At 39.9% G+C, this 19,880-nt stretch overlaps 1 protein-coding gene across 1 annotated transcript in view; it reads left to right on the top strand.

The window, feature by feature from the left end:
• The window catches only part of LOC114135884 (inositol hexakisphosphate kinase 1-like), a 28,001-nt gene extending 11,172 nt beyond the window's left edge, over nucleotides 1–16,829 (top strand). Inside the window, exons 2-8 of the mRNA XM_028003547.1 lie at nucleotides 2,291–2,508; nucleotides 3,361–3,487; nucleotides 7,107–7,245; nucleotides 8,169–8,347; nucleotides 9,663–9,838; nucleotides 11,553–11,786; nucleotides 13,470–16,829. Coding sequence (XP_027859348.1) covers nucleotides 2,291–2,508; nucleotides 3,361–3,487; nucleotides 7,107–7,245; nucleotides 8,169–8,347; nucleotides 9,663–9,838; nucleotides 11,553–11,786; nucleotides 13,470–13,889 — 1,493 coding nt within the window. The 3' untranslated portion in view covers nucleotides 13,890–16,829. The remainder of the gene's footprint in view (nucleotides 1–2,290; nucleotides 2,509–3,360; nucleotides 3,488–7,106; nucleotides 7,246–8,168; nucleotides 8,348–9,662; nucleotides 9,839–11,552; nucleotides 11,787–13,469) is intronic.
• The last annotated feature ends 3,051 nt before the right edge of the window (nucleotides 16,830–19,880 follow it).

Here is a 19,880-nt window from a genome sequence, read left to right as displayed (position 1 = left end):
TAGCCACACAAACACAAATCCCGCTTTTTCAAAACATTAACATTTATAATGCTCTACTTAAGGACTCCAGTCACTTAAAAAAGTGAGATTTATATTATAAACTTTACACAGTAATGGCATTTAATTATATTTTCAAATTTATTGATACGATCATTGGAGAAAATAGTAAAACTAACAACCCCAATATGTACAATTTTAGGATGTTTTAAACATCATTATCGGGAATTTATCGTGACAACAATAAATCAAAATTCTTATCATGATAAAAAATCTATCACAATAAATAAAAAACAATACGATGGTGTTAATATCGTCCTGCGCCTTCACAGCTGCTAGATGAATAAAATCATTTTTTCCATTGAAACAACAAGGTTTTCCTCTGCTGGTTTGATCATTACTGGACCACCTCTTGTTGCTTAAAGCAGATTTTTAAGCTACATTAAACAAAAAGCACTTATGTTACAGACCCAAAGAGTCTGAACGGATCAAACTTAAATAATGAGCCAGCATGCAGTGCAGTCCTGCTGCTATTCTCTGCTTACAGGTAATATTTTTTTCTTAATCTTAATATGCATTTCTAACATTGTATTAAAAAAGGCTTAAGTGATTCAATAAAAATCAGCAGAATGTGCCAATATTTTAATCAGATTTAACCCTGAAAATAATCAAATAATCAAAAGATTCATCGATTACTAGATAATCATTAGTTGCAGTGCTGCTGTTTTGCAAAGCTAACATGTTCCTGATTGGTAAAATAAACGGCGGCTCCTTGAAGGACACGACTCAGAGGTTCTGCTGATCCCAGAGCAGATGTGACCCAATGTTTACAGATCCCTCCTCTAACTGAAATGCATTGCTCATGGGAAAGACTGGGTTTCTGTGTGTGTGTGTGTGTGTTGGGGTGTGTGTGTGTGCGCACGCTTGGTCAAGGTTAGATTGTGACTTAAGATCCGACAGGAGTTTTTTCCGCTGCGGTTATATTTCTGCACCCTGCGAAGAGTCGTGTTTGTGTTAAAGCGTTTGTTACCGTGACGACACACTGGACTGGGTCACTCCCATCCTGTCACAAGGACGTTCACCTCATGCACTGCTGGTTCTGGTCCTGGTTCTGGTGGATCTAATTGTTTTAACTCTGGGTCATTTGAGATGTTGGTTGACATCAGGACTCTGTGGGTTCTTTAGTTCTGCAACAAGAAACTGTGAAAATATTTGTTTATGAACTGAAACGATTAATTAAAATGATTGTCAAATAATTTAACGATCAATTGTTAACTGTAGCATACACACAGAAAAAGGCCATTTGCTGAAAGAACATATTCAGAGCAGTAATTGAGCCAAAATATACAAAATATATCTACATTTTGCATTTAAGATAAAAACGCATTTTGTAAATAATGTTTTAATCAAAATTCTTTAGATGGTATCGATTTAGCTTCACCCGATTTAGTTTCACTAAAAGGAATGCTGGTGGCCCATAAAATGTTTATTTTGTTATTTTTTTAAAAGGTTTAATTCTTATTTGCATATTTCATTGTATTTCTAATATTCTATAAAACATTTAAGTTGCTAAATTAAAAATCTGTAGAATGTCAGAATTTTTAAAAATTAAATCTATAATTGATTACTAAAACTATTTGTAGCTGCAGCCCTAAGTAAATTAGAAAATAATTGAAACTTTTATTTATTTCAGTAACATTTTTTACTTGTAGAATTTTATATGGATTATTTGCACTCAGAATCATGTTTTCAAGCTTTTATTTCTGTTAATTTTGATGATTTTCTACTTGCAATTAAAAGTGAAAAATTCCAGCCTGGCCCTAATATTTTGTAAAAGAGTTGACCTGAATTCAAAGTCCAAATAGATAGAAATTGTAAAACAAGATGGCGGCCCAGGGCGCGCTAACGTCACTCTGGACTTGGGAAACCCCAGGAGTTCATTGATGAGAAAAAAATCCAGATTTTCCAAACACTAAAAACCAAAAAAGTGATTAATTGATGAGATTGATTTATCGTCCCGCCCCAGTTAAACGTGTCAACATGTCGGCTCTCCTGGAAGTCAGGTGACCTCTTCCTCCAGGCTACGACTGGAAACTGGAGTCTGTTCAGATGTTTTGTACTCTGCTTCATTAGAAAACGGTTAATTGGATCTGGCGGTCCCTAGGAACCGTGTTTGGCCTCCTTCTGTTTTTAGGACACATTGTTTTAGCTTTTAGGGAACCAGGAAAGAGAACGCCTCTCTGATATTATGAATCATTAAGTCTCTGCTTTGTGTCACTTCCTGTCCTTGCAGTAAGCGGCGACCCTCCACTGACTGACACCCTGCGATTCCTCTGGTTCCCACGCATCCTGTCTCCCAGCATCCAACTTCAGTGCGTCGGGGTTCTGACGGGGGTTTGGACTATCATTGGACGCTTTATTAAGTGGCTATTCGGTCTGGCGCAGCCTCCCCCTGGGGCTGTACCTAACCCACAAGATGGAGGCGTTTCTCTGGAGCCCTTCATACACCAGGTGGGCTGAATCCGACAAAAAGCCCTGAATACAAAGAACCTGACTTTTACACTGCAAAAACAGAAATCTTTCCAAGTCATTTTAGTTTCTAGTGCAAATATCTTAGTAGACTTGAATTAAGACACATGAAACACAACATATAAGTAACTTTTTATCAAGATATAGCTGCTTGTTTTCAGCCAATGATTCCTTAATATTGACGAAAAAGTTCTAGTTCCATTGTCAGATGATTCCACTTAAAACACTTATGGGACATTTTTCCCATAATGAAATAATCAGCCAGTGAATTTAGTACTTTTTCATCAATATTAAGGAATTATTAACTAAAAACACTTTTTAAGAAAACATCCAGCTGTTTTCTGGCAATAAGTAAATGTTTTTTGTGTGTCTGGAAGACGAACTGTTCCTAAAACTTTCTGAATGTAACGTCACAAATCAGCACCTAGCAACCCCAGCAGAGCTCCAGCATGTTTGGTCAGCTGGTTTTATCTCATTTTGGATTTAAAGTGACATGACTCCCTAAAGCAGCTGAAGAGGCAGAACTGACCAGACTGAAATCTCATTATCCAAGAATCATTATGAACATGTTAGATATGTCCTATCAGGTCACCTTTAAAACAAACGCCTGTGTCTTGCTAAAAAAATGTTTCTAAGTTAATGCAAATGTTCTAAGATTTGCACTAGAGACTAGACTAGAAATACTTATAGATTTTGTGTTTTCGCAGTTCTTTGTTTAGTTCTGAAAATCCAGGATGCATGGCAATTTTTCATACCTGTGTGTGTGTGTGTGTGTGTGTGTGTGTGTGTGTGTGTGTGTGTGTGTGTGTGTGTGTGTGTGTGTGTGTGTTGCAGGTGGGGGGTCACACCAGCATGATGTGGTACGATGACCACACCGTGTGTAAGCCTCTGATCAGCAGAGAGCAGCACTTCTATGAGTCTCTGCCTCCTGAGATGAAGGAGTTCACTTCCGAGTATAAAGGTCAGTGGCCGCTCTCTGATGTTTCGGATCAGAACCGCTCGGCTCTTCATGCCGCCAGACCTCATCTCAGTGCAGCATTATGAAACCTGCTGCACACATTACTGGAACTGAATTGATTAATCAATTATCAAAATAATCATCAACTAATTTAGTTAGTCTCTCTGTGGTCCAGTAATTTTCGCTCAGCTCAGAATAACTCCCTGCTAAACGGCTGGAGTGGCAGAACGACGCAAAGGAGGAAGGAGATCCGGATGTTTAGTGGAAGAGGAGACGTAGCGGCTCTGTTCTCCATCAGCGGCTGCTGCTGGATCTGCCTGACAAACTGATGATGTAGAAACAGACCCAAACAAACGCTGACAGCGTTGGTCCTGTTCCCTGTGTTAGTAGAAATACTTCATGGTTGATGGAGCAGGCGTCTTATTAATCAGTCTGTTCAAAGATTGAGTGCTTTTTGGGGGGGCTTTTTTCTTTAAAGCTGGCCTGTTATGCTTCCTTGAACAGGTTAGTATAGATCTGTACAAAATAAAACATGTTCATAACATTTTTTGCACAAGATCATTTTTAGATGGAGATTTTATTCTGCTCAGCTCTGCGTATTTTGAGCTGGTTTAGGGCGTCCTGTCACTTTAAATCCAAATAATCTGCTGCTGGCCACGCCCCCAACTCAACGTTTGTACTCCAACATAAAAATACCTGCAAACAGGTAAACAATTATACAACTGTATAGCTTTGAAAAGCATCAGTGGAACCTCCTGCTCAACCAATAATAACGCAGCAAGTGGTTTCTGGACGGCAAATCAACAAGAAAACATTTGTTTTTTTCAGCAGCCACTATACAGCGCATGCAGTGGTAAAACCAGCTGACTAAACATGCTGGAACTCTGCTAGGGTTGCTAGGTAACGGACCGGGTTGCTAGGCAATGGCAAAGTGATACTCAAGATTTGAGAGATGTTTGAAATGGCTTGTTTTCCAGACATCAAAAAATACTAACCCATTACCAGAATTGGTTTGGTGTTTTTTTTTTTAAGTGCTTGAATTGTTTTTAGAAGCAGTAGAGTTCAAAATGGAAGTACAAAAACGTGCAAAATGTAAATTTTGCATAATAGTTCCCTTTCAAATTTAGAAATTTTTTCCTTTTTTTTTTACTCATGACCTTAAACACTTGGGTGTTTTGAAAGAAAATAGAGGGTGAATAATGTTCAGAGTTTGAGTTGGACTGATAGATAAAGTGAAAGCACAAACCGAGCGGCTTGTTGTGACGGTTCAGCCGGACCCAGAGAGCCAAACACGTCGACCAGCAGCACCACGGCAGACAGAGAGTAAACCGTCCCATCAACCTGCTGCAATCATTCCCAAAACCAGGACACGACACAAACTGTGGAAACCAGCGTGACCCATTTCCTTACTGAGCTCTTTGTTAGAATAAATCACAGCAGCTTTAATGGGACAAATTCACAGTTTAAACAAACACGAATACTGAGACGGAGCTCTGAAAGCCAGACGTTCGGTTGTGTTTGGAGAAATTACTCCATAATCATCTGAAATAATGCATGCAGTTTAGTGAGGTTATGTCCCTGGGAGGGATTGAAAGGCTTTTAAAGAAAATGGATAAGAACACAGACACGTTGGTGCTACTGGAGCACTTCCTGTTCCCACAGGATGCAAAAGGAAAAATCTTTAGTCTGCTGGTAATGCAGGGATTTTCAAACCTCTCATTACATCGTGAAAAAAGTCTTATCCTGACAGCAACAACATCCCAAAGCTAAAAGTGTTCAGGATTGCTACTTTTACCATTTTCTCCACATTTTCTATCCATGACATCATCAGTAAATATCAATAAATTTGATTAGATGCAGATCAGTGATAAAAATAATTTCCCCTTTGGTTCTGATGAATTTCAAAATGTGAAAACTTTTTTTATCATCAGTTTTATCACACAAATAACACAAAATATAAAAAATAAAACAGAAGTCCGATAACATGACAGCTGCTAATCCACCTCATTTACTTTTGCTGCACCTCGTTTTGAATCTGTCTGGCCGTTTGGGTAGAACTCTGGTGGAAATGAGGATCCGATCTCTGATGGTTCCTCCCGTTCTGCATCCATCAAGATTTCCTTTTCAACTCCTCTGGGATTTGGGGTAAAACGTTCAGGTGTTATTTGAGTTTTTAGATTCTAATTAGCTGCTCCCATTTGTAAAAACAGTACCTTGTCACCATGGTTACACATCATAGTTGTCTAAAAGTTAAAAGTTAGGAGCAAAAATTCTCCCAAGCTGCACAGCATCCAGACCAGAGGGAATAATTGCATCCAGCGACTAAACCAAAAGAAATGAACAAAAGTCAAGAAAAAGAACCAATCAGAGCTGCTGTTGTAGCGGTAACTATGGAGAAATATTTGTTTGCAGATTTTATTCCATCCATAGAAAAAAAAGCAACTTTCTGGGAACTCTCTAAAATCTGAGTCAGGAAGGTGAAGTTCAGGTATATTTGACTCCCTCTGCAGGTCTGACTCCATTAGGGAAGCAGAATATTTTCTCTGGTGGGTCTGCTTTCCCACCAGTCCTCCCTGATGTTGACAGCCGCCCAGCCAGCCTATATTTAGCCCTGGATCCCTGCCTGCTGCCATTGTCCTGCTGATTAAATAACAGCAGACAGACAGCTGCCCAGGAGCAACTTCTCCAAGCAGTCAAGGTTGTTTTGCCCACATATTTTCTGACACTATCTGATGAAACATTGCGCTGCTCAGTGGTTCTGCAGATGGAGGCTCCTCTGCAGAAGATGCTGGCAGGTAGAAAGTTTGATTAATTACATGAAAGAGAAGCTGAGCTGACTTTCATTGTGACATTATTATGAACGGAGGGAGTTTCCACCTGGTTTCTGTGGAAATAAATAGGAAAATTAGATCTGAAGCAGGAGAACTGAATGGTTTGATTTGTTTATTTTTGCCTCTGTGGGTGAGAGCGCTACCTAACGCTCAGTCCAGCTTAGGAAAATCTGCCGGATTTGAATAAATGTTTAATCACACTGAGGATCTGAAGCACTTTTATAAACAACGGACTACAAAAACACAAAATCTTACCAAGTGTTTTTGGTCTAGTTTCTACTGCAAATGTTTTATTCCACTTGAAATCAGACACAGCTAACAAGTAACTTTTCAACAAGATTTAAGAGCTTGTCTTAAGTCAATAGTAATTGAGTATTGATGAAAAGGTTCTAGTTACTCTGGCACATCATTTCACTTGAATCATGGAAAAATGTCTTGTTATAAGTCATCATCAATATGCCAATCATCAATATTAAAAAATTATTTGCTTTAAACGAGTCCCTATAACTTGTGGAAAAGTTCTTGTGACGTCACACTTGTAGCTGACGGCCATCTTGGCAGGCAGTTGCAATGGGGTTGCTATGACAACAATAAACAAGCCACAAGCTTAGGACTAGCTCTCGCCTTGATCCTATCTAACTTAAAAATAATACAAGTGCATTACAACTAGTCTCCACCCCTGGGTAATAATAAGATAAATATTGGTGATATTCACTGTAGAGCTTTCTGCCAAAGTAGCTCAGCAGCATCATAACCAATTGTTTCTGATCGTCTCTGGTTCTGTCTGTCAGGCGTGGTTCTGGTGTGCTTCGAAGGCGACTCCGACGACTCCATCAACCTGGTGGCGTACCCGTACGTGGACAACATGGAGGACGTGACGGAGGAGCTGGAGGAGCAGGCCGAGCAGAGGGAGGAGCGGGCCGAGCAGAGGCAAGTAACAACCTGTTCACTTCATCAATAAGCTGCGCTTCCATTGCAAAACTTTACAAATATTCTGCTTATGTCAAAAAAACACTTTTGGAATTGCATAGTTTCAGTTAAATAAGAAACAATGCAGAAGAGATTTCCCATGTTTTAGTTGCTTTTCTTTTCTTGAGTTTGTTCATGCTGTAAGTAATTAGAAAATGCTGCACCATCGTTGTCCTACTACTTCCTGTCACCTTTTTCTTTGTCTTCTTCACAGTAGTAACTGTTTTTGATCACGTGACTTATGATGCAAAAAACATGTTTCCATTGCAATTTTGCAAAATAAACCAACTTTGATACAACAAAAAAATTACCTCATTCATTAAGCAAGCTGATTTTAGAAAAGTCAAATTGCTCAATTATAGACGAGTTGCAGCGTGACGTCACATGCGTAAGATCCGCCCTCCACCTCCCAGCTGGAGGGCAAAAAGCTGCTCGCTGGTGATGATTAGCATTGGTTTTAGCTGTTAAGTTGTCAATATAACGCGCTAAATCTTGAATGCATGCGTGATGTTATAAAATAAAAATGAAGGTGGTGCTTTGCTACTAATTGTCAACACTATGACAACTAGATAGGAAGGTCAGGAAAAAGTTTTAATTCTAAAGAAATAGCGAGGGAGAGGAAAGTAGCTCAGTTATGCTAGCCTGACTTTGACAAACTTAACATGTAGATGTGTTGCAGAATTCGGTGTTTCAGTTCAATTAAAAATTCTGCGAAATTTCTGGATGTAAACGATAACATGCAACATGTCTATATTGTTAATGGAAACGCAGCTACTGATCATTTTAAAAATATTCACAAGATGTGTGATATATCGACTGTCGTTATTTATTTGAATGGACGACAGTTCATTAAATCATGATAACAACCTGCTTTCCTGCTTCAGTTCTGTGAAACAGAGTCCCCGGCTGGACCCAAAGGTCCGCTCGGACGTCCTGTTCCAGATGCTGGACTCGAACAGCGGCGTGGCCTCGGAGAAGATCAGCCTCAACCCCTGGAGCCTGGTGTGCCACAAGCAGCAGCTCAACCGCATGAGATCTGAGTCCAAGGACCGCAAGCCCTTCAGTATCCTTCGTCCATCCGCCTGGACAGCCTGCACTCACCGTGACTCACTGGACACTTTGTTAGGCTCAGCTGTGGAATCACCTGTTTAACTCGGCCAATCGCATCGCAGCAACTCAAAGCACAGGAGCTTCATGGAGTCTTTGTGTTTTGCAGTTCCTTCAGAATTTCATAATATTTTTTGTGATTTTTAATTTTTTTTCCCCCCTAATCAGAATTACTGATTTTTTTTTTGTGCGACTTTAGAAATATTTGCAGGGACTTCTGCAGCATTTTTTTTTCATTAAACCCCTTCCAAAACACTATATATACAAGAAAATATATAAGAAAAAAACAACAACAAACAAATTAAACTAAAATAGGTCGATTTTTGTACCATAGCTGAGGCAGAGGCAGCAGGTTAGTAGAAGTAAGAAATACTGCCACCTGCAGGTGGGAGTTAGCGTCACTTTAACCCGATGGTGGTGTTTTTTTTAACCACCACTTTTTTTGTGAAAATTTTGCAATGAACTCACAATCATTCACTACTGCAAATAAATACATAAATCTGCATAAATATTTGCAATCTTCAAAAACTGGAATGTAATTTTCTTTTAGCTTATTTTAATAGAACTTCTTAAAAAGACAAGTTAAACCAAGAATTATGAAAAATATTATGTTTTTATCGTTCTCAGACTATGGCTTTTTTAATACCTAAATTTTATTTAAGCAGCAAAAAAAATATCACTTTTGGCACAAAATGACATAAGCCATTATTTTTGGAAGGCGATTATATTCGTACAGTTGTACGAAGCAGAGACACAAAAAAAATCTCTTAACTTCATTTTTAAATGTTTGTTTTTACCCACAAATTATTAAAAACTATAAAAACTCATGTCCCTTAATTTGAAGGAGCAAAATTAGAAAAACAGATTCTCGTCTATCAACATTTTAAATGTACTTAAATGAAGATTTAGACAATTAACATCGGGATTGGCAGATTTTTTTTTAAAAACACATCAGGATCGATTCAATTAGTAAAACTTGTCCGATTGTTTTTTTAAGGTATCAAAATGGTTGACAAATTCATATAATATCAGTAAATATCAGGCATTGTTCATAACAGAAGTATAAATATCGAATATTGGAATCGGCTGAAATTTTCAAGCCTGTAAATCCCAACTTTTGGTGTAAAAGAAAGCAGAAATCTTTTATTTCTTTTTCAAATCAAATATATTTGTATATTTTTCCAACTGACATTCTTAAAACTAGATCAGAGTCAGTCTGCGGTGGATGAAATCCTCCAGGTTTTATTCCCTAACTGCGGCGTCTCAACCAGAGTGCCTGCTGCTGGAGAACATCGTCCACCCCTTCTCCTTCCCCTGCATCCTGGACCTGAAGATGGGAACCCGGCAGCATAGCGACGACGCCTCGGAGGAGAAGGCGGCCCGACAGATAAAGAAATGCGAACAGAGCACTTCGGCGAAGCTGGGCGTCAGACTGTGTGGCATGCAGGTAGAATGGCGAAGGAAACGCATCAGGATGCAGCTGCGGAAACTCAGTCCATCTTTCATTAACCCAACGTCACGCTTCACTCAGCTGCAGAAAAGTGGACAGAATAGCTTAAATTGAAAACGTTACGTTCAATTTTTATTCAGTTTCCAACTTCTTTTGCTGAATTAGAGAATACATCATTTAATTTATTTCCTCTACTTTTAAAGCAGCAGTATTATGTAACGGTAACTTTTTTGGGCATTAGCTCATGTTAGAATGTTATTCCCTCATCAGAAACAAACCGGAGTGTTGCTTTGATTCTTCGATGTTTGCGAAATCCTTTAGTCTCCATGGCAACCATTCAGCAGTGCAAAGCGCCTGGGTGGACCTAGCCCCGCCTTCCAGGTACAGCTCCTCCTCAGAGCTGCAGTTTCCGACCTCCCCTCCCCCGCCTCAGCTCCTTCAGACTAGCCAGCAGCAATTAGCAAACACCTGGTGGAACTGCTGAGCTCATTATAGGAGCTACTTCTCACTGAAACATTGATAAAAAAAAAAGTTGCTAAAGGGTTAATAGAGGAGCCATGCAGTGATGATGTCCTGAAGGTGAAGTTTCAGAAAGAGCAGGAGTTTCTTAAAGAGACAGGCCCGGGGCGTGCTGTGGTGGCGCAGGGGGTTAGCACGCCCCACGTTTGGAGGCCTTAGTCTTCGTCGCGGGTTCGACTCCCAGTCCCGACGACCTTTGCCGCATGTCTTCCCCCCTCTCCTCACCCCCCTTCCTGTCTGCCTACTGTCAAAAAAATATGAGCCACTAGCGCCACAAAAACTCTTTGGAGAAAAAAATAAAAAAGAGACAGGCCCAATTTCAAGGTCTTAAATCAGGGAGTGAAATTTCCTTTCAGTCATGTGTGATATTTATATAGCATTTTTATAACAAGTTGAAAGTAACAGTTTCTTGATTATGATATAGAATGGCACTATGTGCCTGGTAAATACATAATACTACCCATTTAAAGAGGACCTATTATGTAAAATTCACACTTTGCACATTTTTGGTCCTTTGTTTGGGTTTCTACTGCTTCTAAAAAAAACAGCCCAAGCGCTTAAAAGAAACCACCCAGCTGTGTTTTTTTGGGGGGAGTTTTTTGGGTAATAAGTTAATGTTTTCTGGTGTCTGGAAAATAAGCCATTTCAAAAACCTCCTTATTGTTGAGCCAATCTAGGTGCTGTTACCTAACAACCCAGCCTGTTACCTAGCAACCCAGGCTGAGCTCCAGAACATTTGGTCAGCTGGTTTTATCGCTGCATGTGCTGTACAATGGCTGCTGGAAAAAACAAGTGTTTTGTTGTTGACTTACCATTCAGAAACCACTTGCTGCTTTTTTGTTGACTGTGTAGGAGGCTTCACTTCTGCTTTTCAAAGATGTGTTGTTGTATGATAGAGCATCTGTTTGAAGCCATTTTTACATGTGAGTATAAACATTGAGTTGGCCAGCAGCAGCTTGTTTGGATTTAATGTGACAGGACGCCCTAAAACAGCTCACAATAGGCAGAACTCAGCAGATGAAAATCTCATTATCTAAGAATCATTTTGTGCTAAAAAGTAATGAGCATGTGTTGTTTAGACCGATCCTAACTTGTTCAAGGAAGCGTAATAGCTCACCTTTAATACCAGTATTTGTTCTGCAGAGTGATTTTGGTGATGAATTATTTAAACGTCGCCCTCTCCCCCCTGCAGGTGTACCAGCTGAGGACCGGCCTCTACCTGTGCAAGAACAAGTACTACGGGCGAGACCTGTCGAAGGAAGGCTTCCGCCAGGCGCTCCGCCAGTTCCTGGACAACGGGAAGGGCCTGAGACGGGACCTCTTTGAGCCGATCCTGAATAAGCTCCGCAGCCTGAAGGTGGTGCTAGAGAGGCAGGAGTCCTACCGCTTCTACTCTTCCTCGCTGCTCATCATCTACGAGGGAAAGGTGAGCAGATGGGCGAGTTTCTACTTAAGTCTTTATTATGTGATTATTTATAAGAGATCGCTGTGGTGGATCAGCTACCACTGCTATTAGCTTAGCTAATAGCAGTGGTTGATTAGCTCATGGTTGATTAGCTCATTTAAACACCACTCTACTGATGATCTGTCAGTTGGTGTTTAGGTTCCCTTTTTATTTTATTTTATTTTTTTAACTGAACTGAAACACAGAATTCTGCAGCACATCTATAAGTTAAAGTTGTCAAAGTCAAGCTAGCATAGCTAACTTACTTCCTTATCCCTTGCTATTTTTTCTTAACTAAAACTTCCTGATCTTATTGTCTAGTTCTTGTCATGTTAACAAGTAACAGCAAAGCACTGCTTCCCTTTTTTCTTCCATACATTTAAGATTTAGCGTGTTATGTTGACAACTTGACACTAAAACCAATGCTAGCCATGTTCAGTGAGAATTTTTTAGTATTAAATGATTTACATTTTGTTCAGTTACTAAGTACTTCAGTTGCCTTCTTACCAAATACTTTTTTTTCTCTTATTGAGTTATTTTGTTTTAGACGTCTAAGTAAAAAGTAAAGTAAAATGTCATTCTCTTATTTTCACAATTTTTGGATACTCTACCTGTTTCTGACTGAAATGAAGCTCAGATTAATTTTTTTAATGAAAGTTTCACTGAGTCGTTCCGTCCCAGCGGTGTGACGTCTCAGGTTTGAGTTTCTGAATGTAAAACTACAAGCTGATGTTTTTCTGCTTCTATTTTTGGTTTGTAACTCCTGAGGGAGATGCGCTTCAAGAATAAAATGAGATGACATGGAGCTGAGACTGAACCCAAACTGTCAGCCTCTGGAAGGGAATGGGCTAAATAAAGAAACTCGCATCAGAACCGAGCATAACCGCGGTTCAGATGATCCTCTGCAGGTTCACTGCTGAGGAAATCTGTTAAGATTTCAATGATTAAATCGTCAGTTTTACAACTCTTCCTTCGTAATTCTGGACTGACAGTTTATTAACACATAATTAGCCGCTCCAGCTAATTTAACAAGTTTCCACTGTAATGTTTTAGGTCTTATGAGTAAATCTATCTGTTACAAAGATACAAACCATATTAAAAAAAATGTACTATAAAAATATGTTTATTTCTCAAAATTCAAAGGATTAAGTCTCCCTTTGGGAAATAAATGGTAACACTGACTCTAGAATCAATAACTAAACTAATAATAATCACAGTAATGTAATAAATTAATAGGTACCACTGACACCTTGTAGTAAGAAGGTTCTGGGTTTGAACCCCGGCCTGCGTTCCTCCCTGGGTTTTCCAGTTTTCTCCCACAATCCAAAAACAGGACAGTTTTTACACCTGATAGACTCGGTTTGATTTGGGAGCAAAATGTCAACATTTCTTACATTTTCAGCTGCTGTGGAGTCAAACCAAACAAACTTTTTGGGCAACCTGTTCCCCTCCTCACCTGAGGGGGCGCTGCACCAAGAACCACTGAAGGAAACAACATGAAAAAGGGGAACAGCTTTTGCAGTTAGTTTGGATGGTTTGACTCAGAGCAGCTGAAAATGTAACAGCTGTTATGGATCTATAAGGTGTGAGACCTTCCTGGTTCTGTTAGTTTATAAACCGGACCGTTTCGGACCTGGTTGACTGACTCTTCTCGCTCTGCTGCAGGAGTCTGAAACCGCCCCGCCGCCCAGCCCTGGGCAGAGCGCCGCCCCTGCAGACGTCCACGCCACTCCCTCTCCTCACTCCGACATTTCCAGTGAAACGGACTTCAACCAGAACCAGGACCAAGACTCGGACCTGGAGCCTCTGTCCTCTCAGGGACCCAGACATTCGGCGCCAGACGCCCCCCCCTCTCCCTTCCCGCCCAGCGTGACGGGCTGCTGCCCCTTTGTGCCCTGCCCCACATCAAAATGTCCCTCCCCGCCGCCGCCGCCTCAGCAGCCCCCTCTGGTGGACGTTCGCATGATCGACTTTGCCCACTCCACCTTCAGGGGTTTCCTTGACGACAAGGTCGTGCACAAAGGCCCGGACCATGGCTACCTGTTCGGACTGGAGAACCTGATCCATATTCTAGAGGACTTTTGAGACAAGAACCTGCCGTAGCTCCAGAGGCTACCGCGCGGTTCTGTCGGACCAAACCGGCTCGGTTCTGTTCAATAAACAACAAAAAAAGTCCTCCCACTCTAGAGACTGATCGGTCTTTAAGCAAACACACACACACACACCTCTTACTGTGAGTCCATTCAGGTCGGACCGCACCGAGGAGACGGGACGGCGCCGCCAAAATGGCCGCACACCAAACTGATCTCTCGTTATGAGGACCTCCGTGGTTTAAAGCATTCCCTCACCATCACACATCAATGCCTAACCACAGAGCGGCAGTGACATCACAGCAGGTGGCCCGCCGCCGTCCTGAGGGGATTTTAACTGCTTTAATCCAGAACAGTGCCGGTTCTGATAAAAAGTTAGAAACAGCAGCTGAAACTACAGAGAAGGGTTTTAATTGTGCATAAATGTAAAACAAAAGCGGCGCCTGCAACCCATCGGCTGGCAGAAGAAGGGAACCGGTGTGGCCACTAGGGGGAGTATTTTTCTAGATTAAAGCATCTTTAAGGGAAGCTCAAAAATCAGAGGATTTTTCTCGTCCTGTCGGCCGGACTCAACTACATCCTGGGAACATTGTGGTTGGACGAAACGTCCACTGACCGACCAATCAGCTCCAATCCCAGCGCAGCTCCTCCTCCTGGCTCCTCAGAAACCGAAACCCACAACAGTGAATAGGGGCCAAAAAAGAACCAAATATCCACTGAAAAACTCAGACATTAAGAGAGTAATTTCAGAAGTTTTCTGGAAAAAACAAGGAAATTTATGATCTCTAAAAGTCTAAAATGTGCAAGAAAAAAAAATCTTAATTTTTTTCTAGAAAACATTGTGGAAAATTTTCCACTTTCTCCAACCAAATTTGCAAAAATGTTTACTTTTGAAACTCCAAATCTCCAAAAGAAATTGACATTTGAAATTCAGTTTTTTTTCTAGATAATTTCTGATATTAATCTCAAAAGTTTTTGTTTTGTTTTGTTTTTTGGCAGGAATCTACTCGTTTCTTTTTTCTAACCAAATTGGCCCCAATACCCCGTGGTAGAACTCGTATAACCTCAGAAATGAAAGAAGAAGAAAAAACCCACTAAGAGACGCACCTGGCAAAGCAACAAGTGGTTCTGGAAGAGCGCAGTGGCGCCCCCTGGAAGGGAGATCAGCAATGCAGTGCAGCAGAAACAGGCACCCAGAGGGAAATGTATCCGTTTTATTTTAAAACATTGGGGATTAATCAGAAATCTAACGTGGCCTGTGTCCTGTGAAGCTCATTTGTAATATTTGAAGCATAAATGTCACTTTAAGATCTGGTTCAGTGGTGTCCAGATTATTATTTTTTTTATTTTATTTTTTGCTGTTAGCTGATCTCATGGAAAAAAGCCCTTCATGAATGCACTGATGCAGCTCAGTTTGTATGTTCTCAGAAATGAAGTGAATTTTTCTGTTTTGGGGGGATTTTTGTGTGTGAAGGTCCTCCTATTTCAAATGAGCTCTGAAGCACCTGACCCTGAAGGCCAACATGGCGCCTTTCCATGGGATTTGTTAACAGCACTGATTTAAAAGTAGAGTAACACCACCCTCAACTATCAGGGCTCGGTTATATAATATTTTTCTGATAGAAATGGGAAATGAGACCAAAAAATAAATAAATAAAATTCCTTTTGAACATTTCGCTGGTGTTGAATTATCACGCAGCCCTGCCTCAAAATATAGAAGTTTATATTTATATATAAATCTATGTTAGAGTCCTGTACCTGTCGGCAGTAGTGGCAATAATGTGTCCGTGTCTCTGGCTGCTGTGGAGTGCTTAGCCAATCAGATTCGTTGATCTTCCTCCGCCTGAGGCTGAGGCTGGCCGAAGCGCGGCACCGCCCCCTGCTGGACAGCAACAGGTACTCAGCCTCAGGAGCAGGAACCAAACAGAGCAAATAATGTATTTTATTTTTGGTTTATTAAGGTGATAATTTATTTTTTTATTGTACCTTAACCCACAGATACGGGTAAGTGTTTTATCCCCCACCTTTAAAAGTGTAAAAATGTAAAGATGTTGTTAGGAGGAGAGAATAGAAGCAGTATTATTATTGGAGCTAACTCGGCTCTGCTGCCTTGCTCTGGACCTGCGGTTCCGGTGGGGAAAACTGTTCAACGTGTCTGTGTGTGTTCTTTGATTGTTGGTTTGTTTCACTCTTACATCGACAGAGCCGGTTAAGAAAAAAAAAAATAAACCTGCATGCTCATCGACGTCCCTCCTGTTCAGACCGTTTTCCGCGCCACGTCAAACGTTACAGCCGTTAACCGAACCACGGCCGCTGTTACCTCCGATCCTCATGGTTGTTGGCTTCAGATTGATGGGACTTTATCTTTTTTTTTTTTTTTTCTTTTGCATCCGACATCACCCTGACTGTTTGTTAGAAAAGTGAAAAGTACGTGAGATTAAATCTTTCCAGAAGCTTTTGCCTCGTGTCGTGATTCTTTCTCCAGGTGAACAGGTTGTAGTGGCATAGGGATCCACGATTAGCTGTAACAATAAAATTTGAGAAATATTTGTTTTAGATGTAAAAACAATACGGTAAAGGTGTTTGGTTTTAATACATTTAAATAAAATAGTATCACCTGGACTTTGCAACGTCTACATTGCAATGCATTCTGGGTAAATGACATATGCTAGGTCCCATAGTGCTAGCTCTGTCCAGCTAAAACAGTAATGAGTTCCTTAGTTATATAGAGAAGTTTAACATCTGTTTTTACAATTTAAAATATAGATATGCATAAAATTTGGAAAAAATTGGATGCATTTTTCCCCATGTAGGATTTAAAATGACATAAAAATAAAAAAGCCCAGATTCAGAACTAAAAACATTTCTGCTACTTTTAGTGTCATTCTGTGGAAATTCACTGTAAATATTGCAGGAATAAACTGAATAATTGTTACAAACCTGCGTTTGTTGTCTTAATATCTTAATTTAGAAATATTAATTTCTGTCTGAAAAACATAATTTAAAGACAAACTAGAAAATTCCTGAAGAAATTTAACCGGGGCCTGCCAAAGTGTGCCCGTCGGTTTGGACCCAGCGTTCTGATGCTAGCAATTAGCATCAATGCTAAAGAAAGCTGCAATCATATGACGAGAATCACAAGAATGTTTACTAACATGTACTTGCACCATTCAGTATGATAAAGTGAGTGTATCAGCTAAAATTAGCAAAAATGCTAATGTTAGCGTGATTGCTGTCACTAGCATGTGGGACATCACTAGGATGTTCTCTATAATGGACTTACTCTATTCAGTATACTAAACATGGCTAATAAGTCAAATAAATAGCTAATAGTTTATTTAAGCTAAAATGCTAATGCTAATGAACTGCCTTGATGTGCAAGGCAGTTCCCTAACCTCAGAGAAAAAGATAATGCAGAATAATATTATTGCACCGCCTGTGGCGGTGCACTAACCTGGGGGGCATATTGAGGCTTTTATTTTGAAATTTGCAGTAAGCTTCATATTAAATGCCCACAGTATTCCATTGTGTAACAGTGCTTTGGATAAAAAAGTCACATAAAGCAAAAAGACTAATTACATGATGTAAAAATGGACAAGGCTTTTATTTTGAAATTTTTGTTAAGCTTTATTTCAAAGGGCCCAACGAATCCCATGTCTAACAGTCATTGTGTTGAATCAGTAATATAATGCTCGAAAGAGCAGTTATGTGATGTAAAAATATTCAAGGCTTTTATTTTGAAATTTTTGTTAAACTTCATTTCAAAGGGCCAGACAAATCCCATGTATAACACTCAATGGATTAAATCAGTTATATAATGCTCAAAAGACTAATTACATGATGTAAAACTTCTCAAGGCTTTTATTTTGAAATTTTTCTTAAGCTTCATTTCAAAGGGCCAAACTAATCCCATGTCTAATAGTCATTTGGTGAAATCAGTTATATAAAGCTCAAAGGAGCAAATACCTGATGTAAAAATTTTCAAGGCTTTTATTTTGAAATTTTCAGTGAGCTTAATTTTAAATTGCCACACTAAATCCATGTGTAACAATGGTTGGATAAAATCAGTTATAAAAAGCCCAAAACATAAGTAGTTCTAAAGGCCAGCTCAGTCCTCCTCTGTAATAACTGACAGTTCCACCATGTTGTAGTTCTGACATTAGAAGGGCATTAGAATGTTGTCTGTAATTGACTTACTCCACTCAGTATATTAAACATGGCTAATAAGTAAGAAAATAGCTAATAGCTTATTTAAGGTAAAAGGCTAATGCTAATGAACTGCCTTGCTGCGCAAGGCAGTTCCCTATCCTGGGAGAAAAATATAATGCATGCTAACATTATTGCACCGCCTATGGCGGTGCATTAATCTGAGGGGGATATTGAGGCTTTTATTTTGAAAAAAAAACATAAGCTTCATATTAAATGACCAGACTAATTAAACTGTCTAACAGTGTTTGGGTTAAATCCGTTATTTACTGGCCAAAACAGCCAATAGTTCTAAATGGCAGCTCAGCCCTCTGTTTTAGCTGAGTATTGATTAGAACTACAGTGATGCGTATTTGTAGTCCTGACCAGCAGCCAATCCCCTCCTGTGTTCCGTTGCTATGGTTATCAATCCTCTGCTAACTGTCATGTGTGTGTGACACACAGAGGTGGAAAAAGATTTCTATCTTTGTGAGACACCCCATTGGTTTATATGGAAAAAGCAGCCTGAACAACTCCTTGCCGTTCAGGAACCGTAATACATATTGGAAAACCGTTTGAAGCATATGAGAGGGCTATTTGTCGTCTCCCATAGTACCGCAAGTCATATTTGTAGCTCACTCACAGTAATTGCAGTGATGAGACAAAAATGGTGTATGCAGAGCTCAGACATTTTTCAGAAATACATGGAAGTGAATCTGGGAGAGCGTCAGTTATCCTGGCGCATAATTTCGCTCTGAAGCACCTTGACAGAAAACCGTAAGCCCTAGAGAAATTTCGAAAACATTTTACCGGAGCAGGCATGCGTATCGATGTCATGACCGAGTTTGATACCAATTGGGCGATATTTGTGGGCGTGAGGGCGATTTCAAAATCATTTTGGGGTCAAAAATTCTCTTCATTTCTCACTCTAAAAAAGCGGCAGTTGGTGTCAGTTATGCTCTGCGTTTTGGCAGTTGGAAATTTGGCTCGTTTGACGCTTTTTACGTCGCCATTGTAAGTCCGATTCCTTATAAAAATAATAGCTCCCTTCTCGGCATCGAGCCGCACGTTTTGATACCACTTTTGTGGGGGTGCACGCAGCGGTACGAGCCGCATTAACGGTGATGGAAGAAAAATAAATAAAGATATAAATAAAGATATAAAGAGACGTTCTATTGGGTGTAGAATAATAGGTGCCTGCCATGCAATGCATGGAGGCAGTACTGACTTGCGAAGCCTCTCCTTATGCATTGCTATGGGCAGGCCCCAATTAAATAAAACATGGTTAAAAGACTTTTAAAACTAAATTCCAGCCTTCAGAGCAGCATGAATATAAATTTTTTTCATCCAACAGAGGCTCAGAGATGAGATTTAAAAGCTGAGCTGTGATTTATTTTAAAAAACGGAGCTCAAAAAGAAATTAATAAAATCTGGTTAAGTTGAGGTAAGAGGCCACTGAGATTAAGGATAAGTTCCTAGCCAGACTTTGACTAGGCTGAAAAATGAATGGGAGTCTATGGCAGCTATATGAAGGGAGTGGGCTGGGTGCCCACCAGATAAACATGGTGGGCACCTGCAGAGGGTTGGGGTGAGCATACACACCAAGTTTGGTCAAATGAGCATGTGACCTTGGATACAGCTCTTGTTATGTTCGGAAAACCTTTGATACTCTTTTTTTAACAGACCATCATACAGATACGTTTGTAAGAATTAACAGACGCACTGCTTGAAAATTAGATACATTTATTTGATTCACAAATGCCCTATTTGTAAAAGTAGTAATTTATTTTATTGTACAAAA

The sequence above is a fragment of the Xiphophorus couchianus genome, chromosome 20, assembly GCF_001444195.1.
Source record: "Xiphophorus couchianus chromosome 20, X_couchianus-1.0, whole genome shotgun sequence".
In the NCBI taxonomy this organism is placed as follows: Eukaryota; Metazoa; Chordata; class Actinopteri; order Cyprinodontiformes; family Poeciliidae; genus Xiphophorus; species Xiphophorus couchianus.
This window is presented reverse-complemented; position numbering and strand designations above follow the sequence as displayed.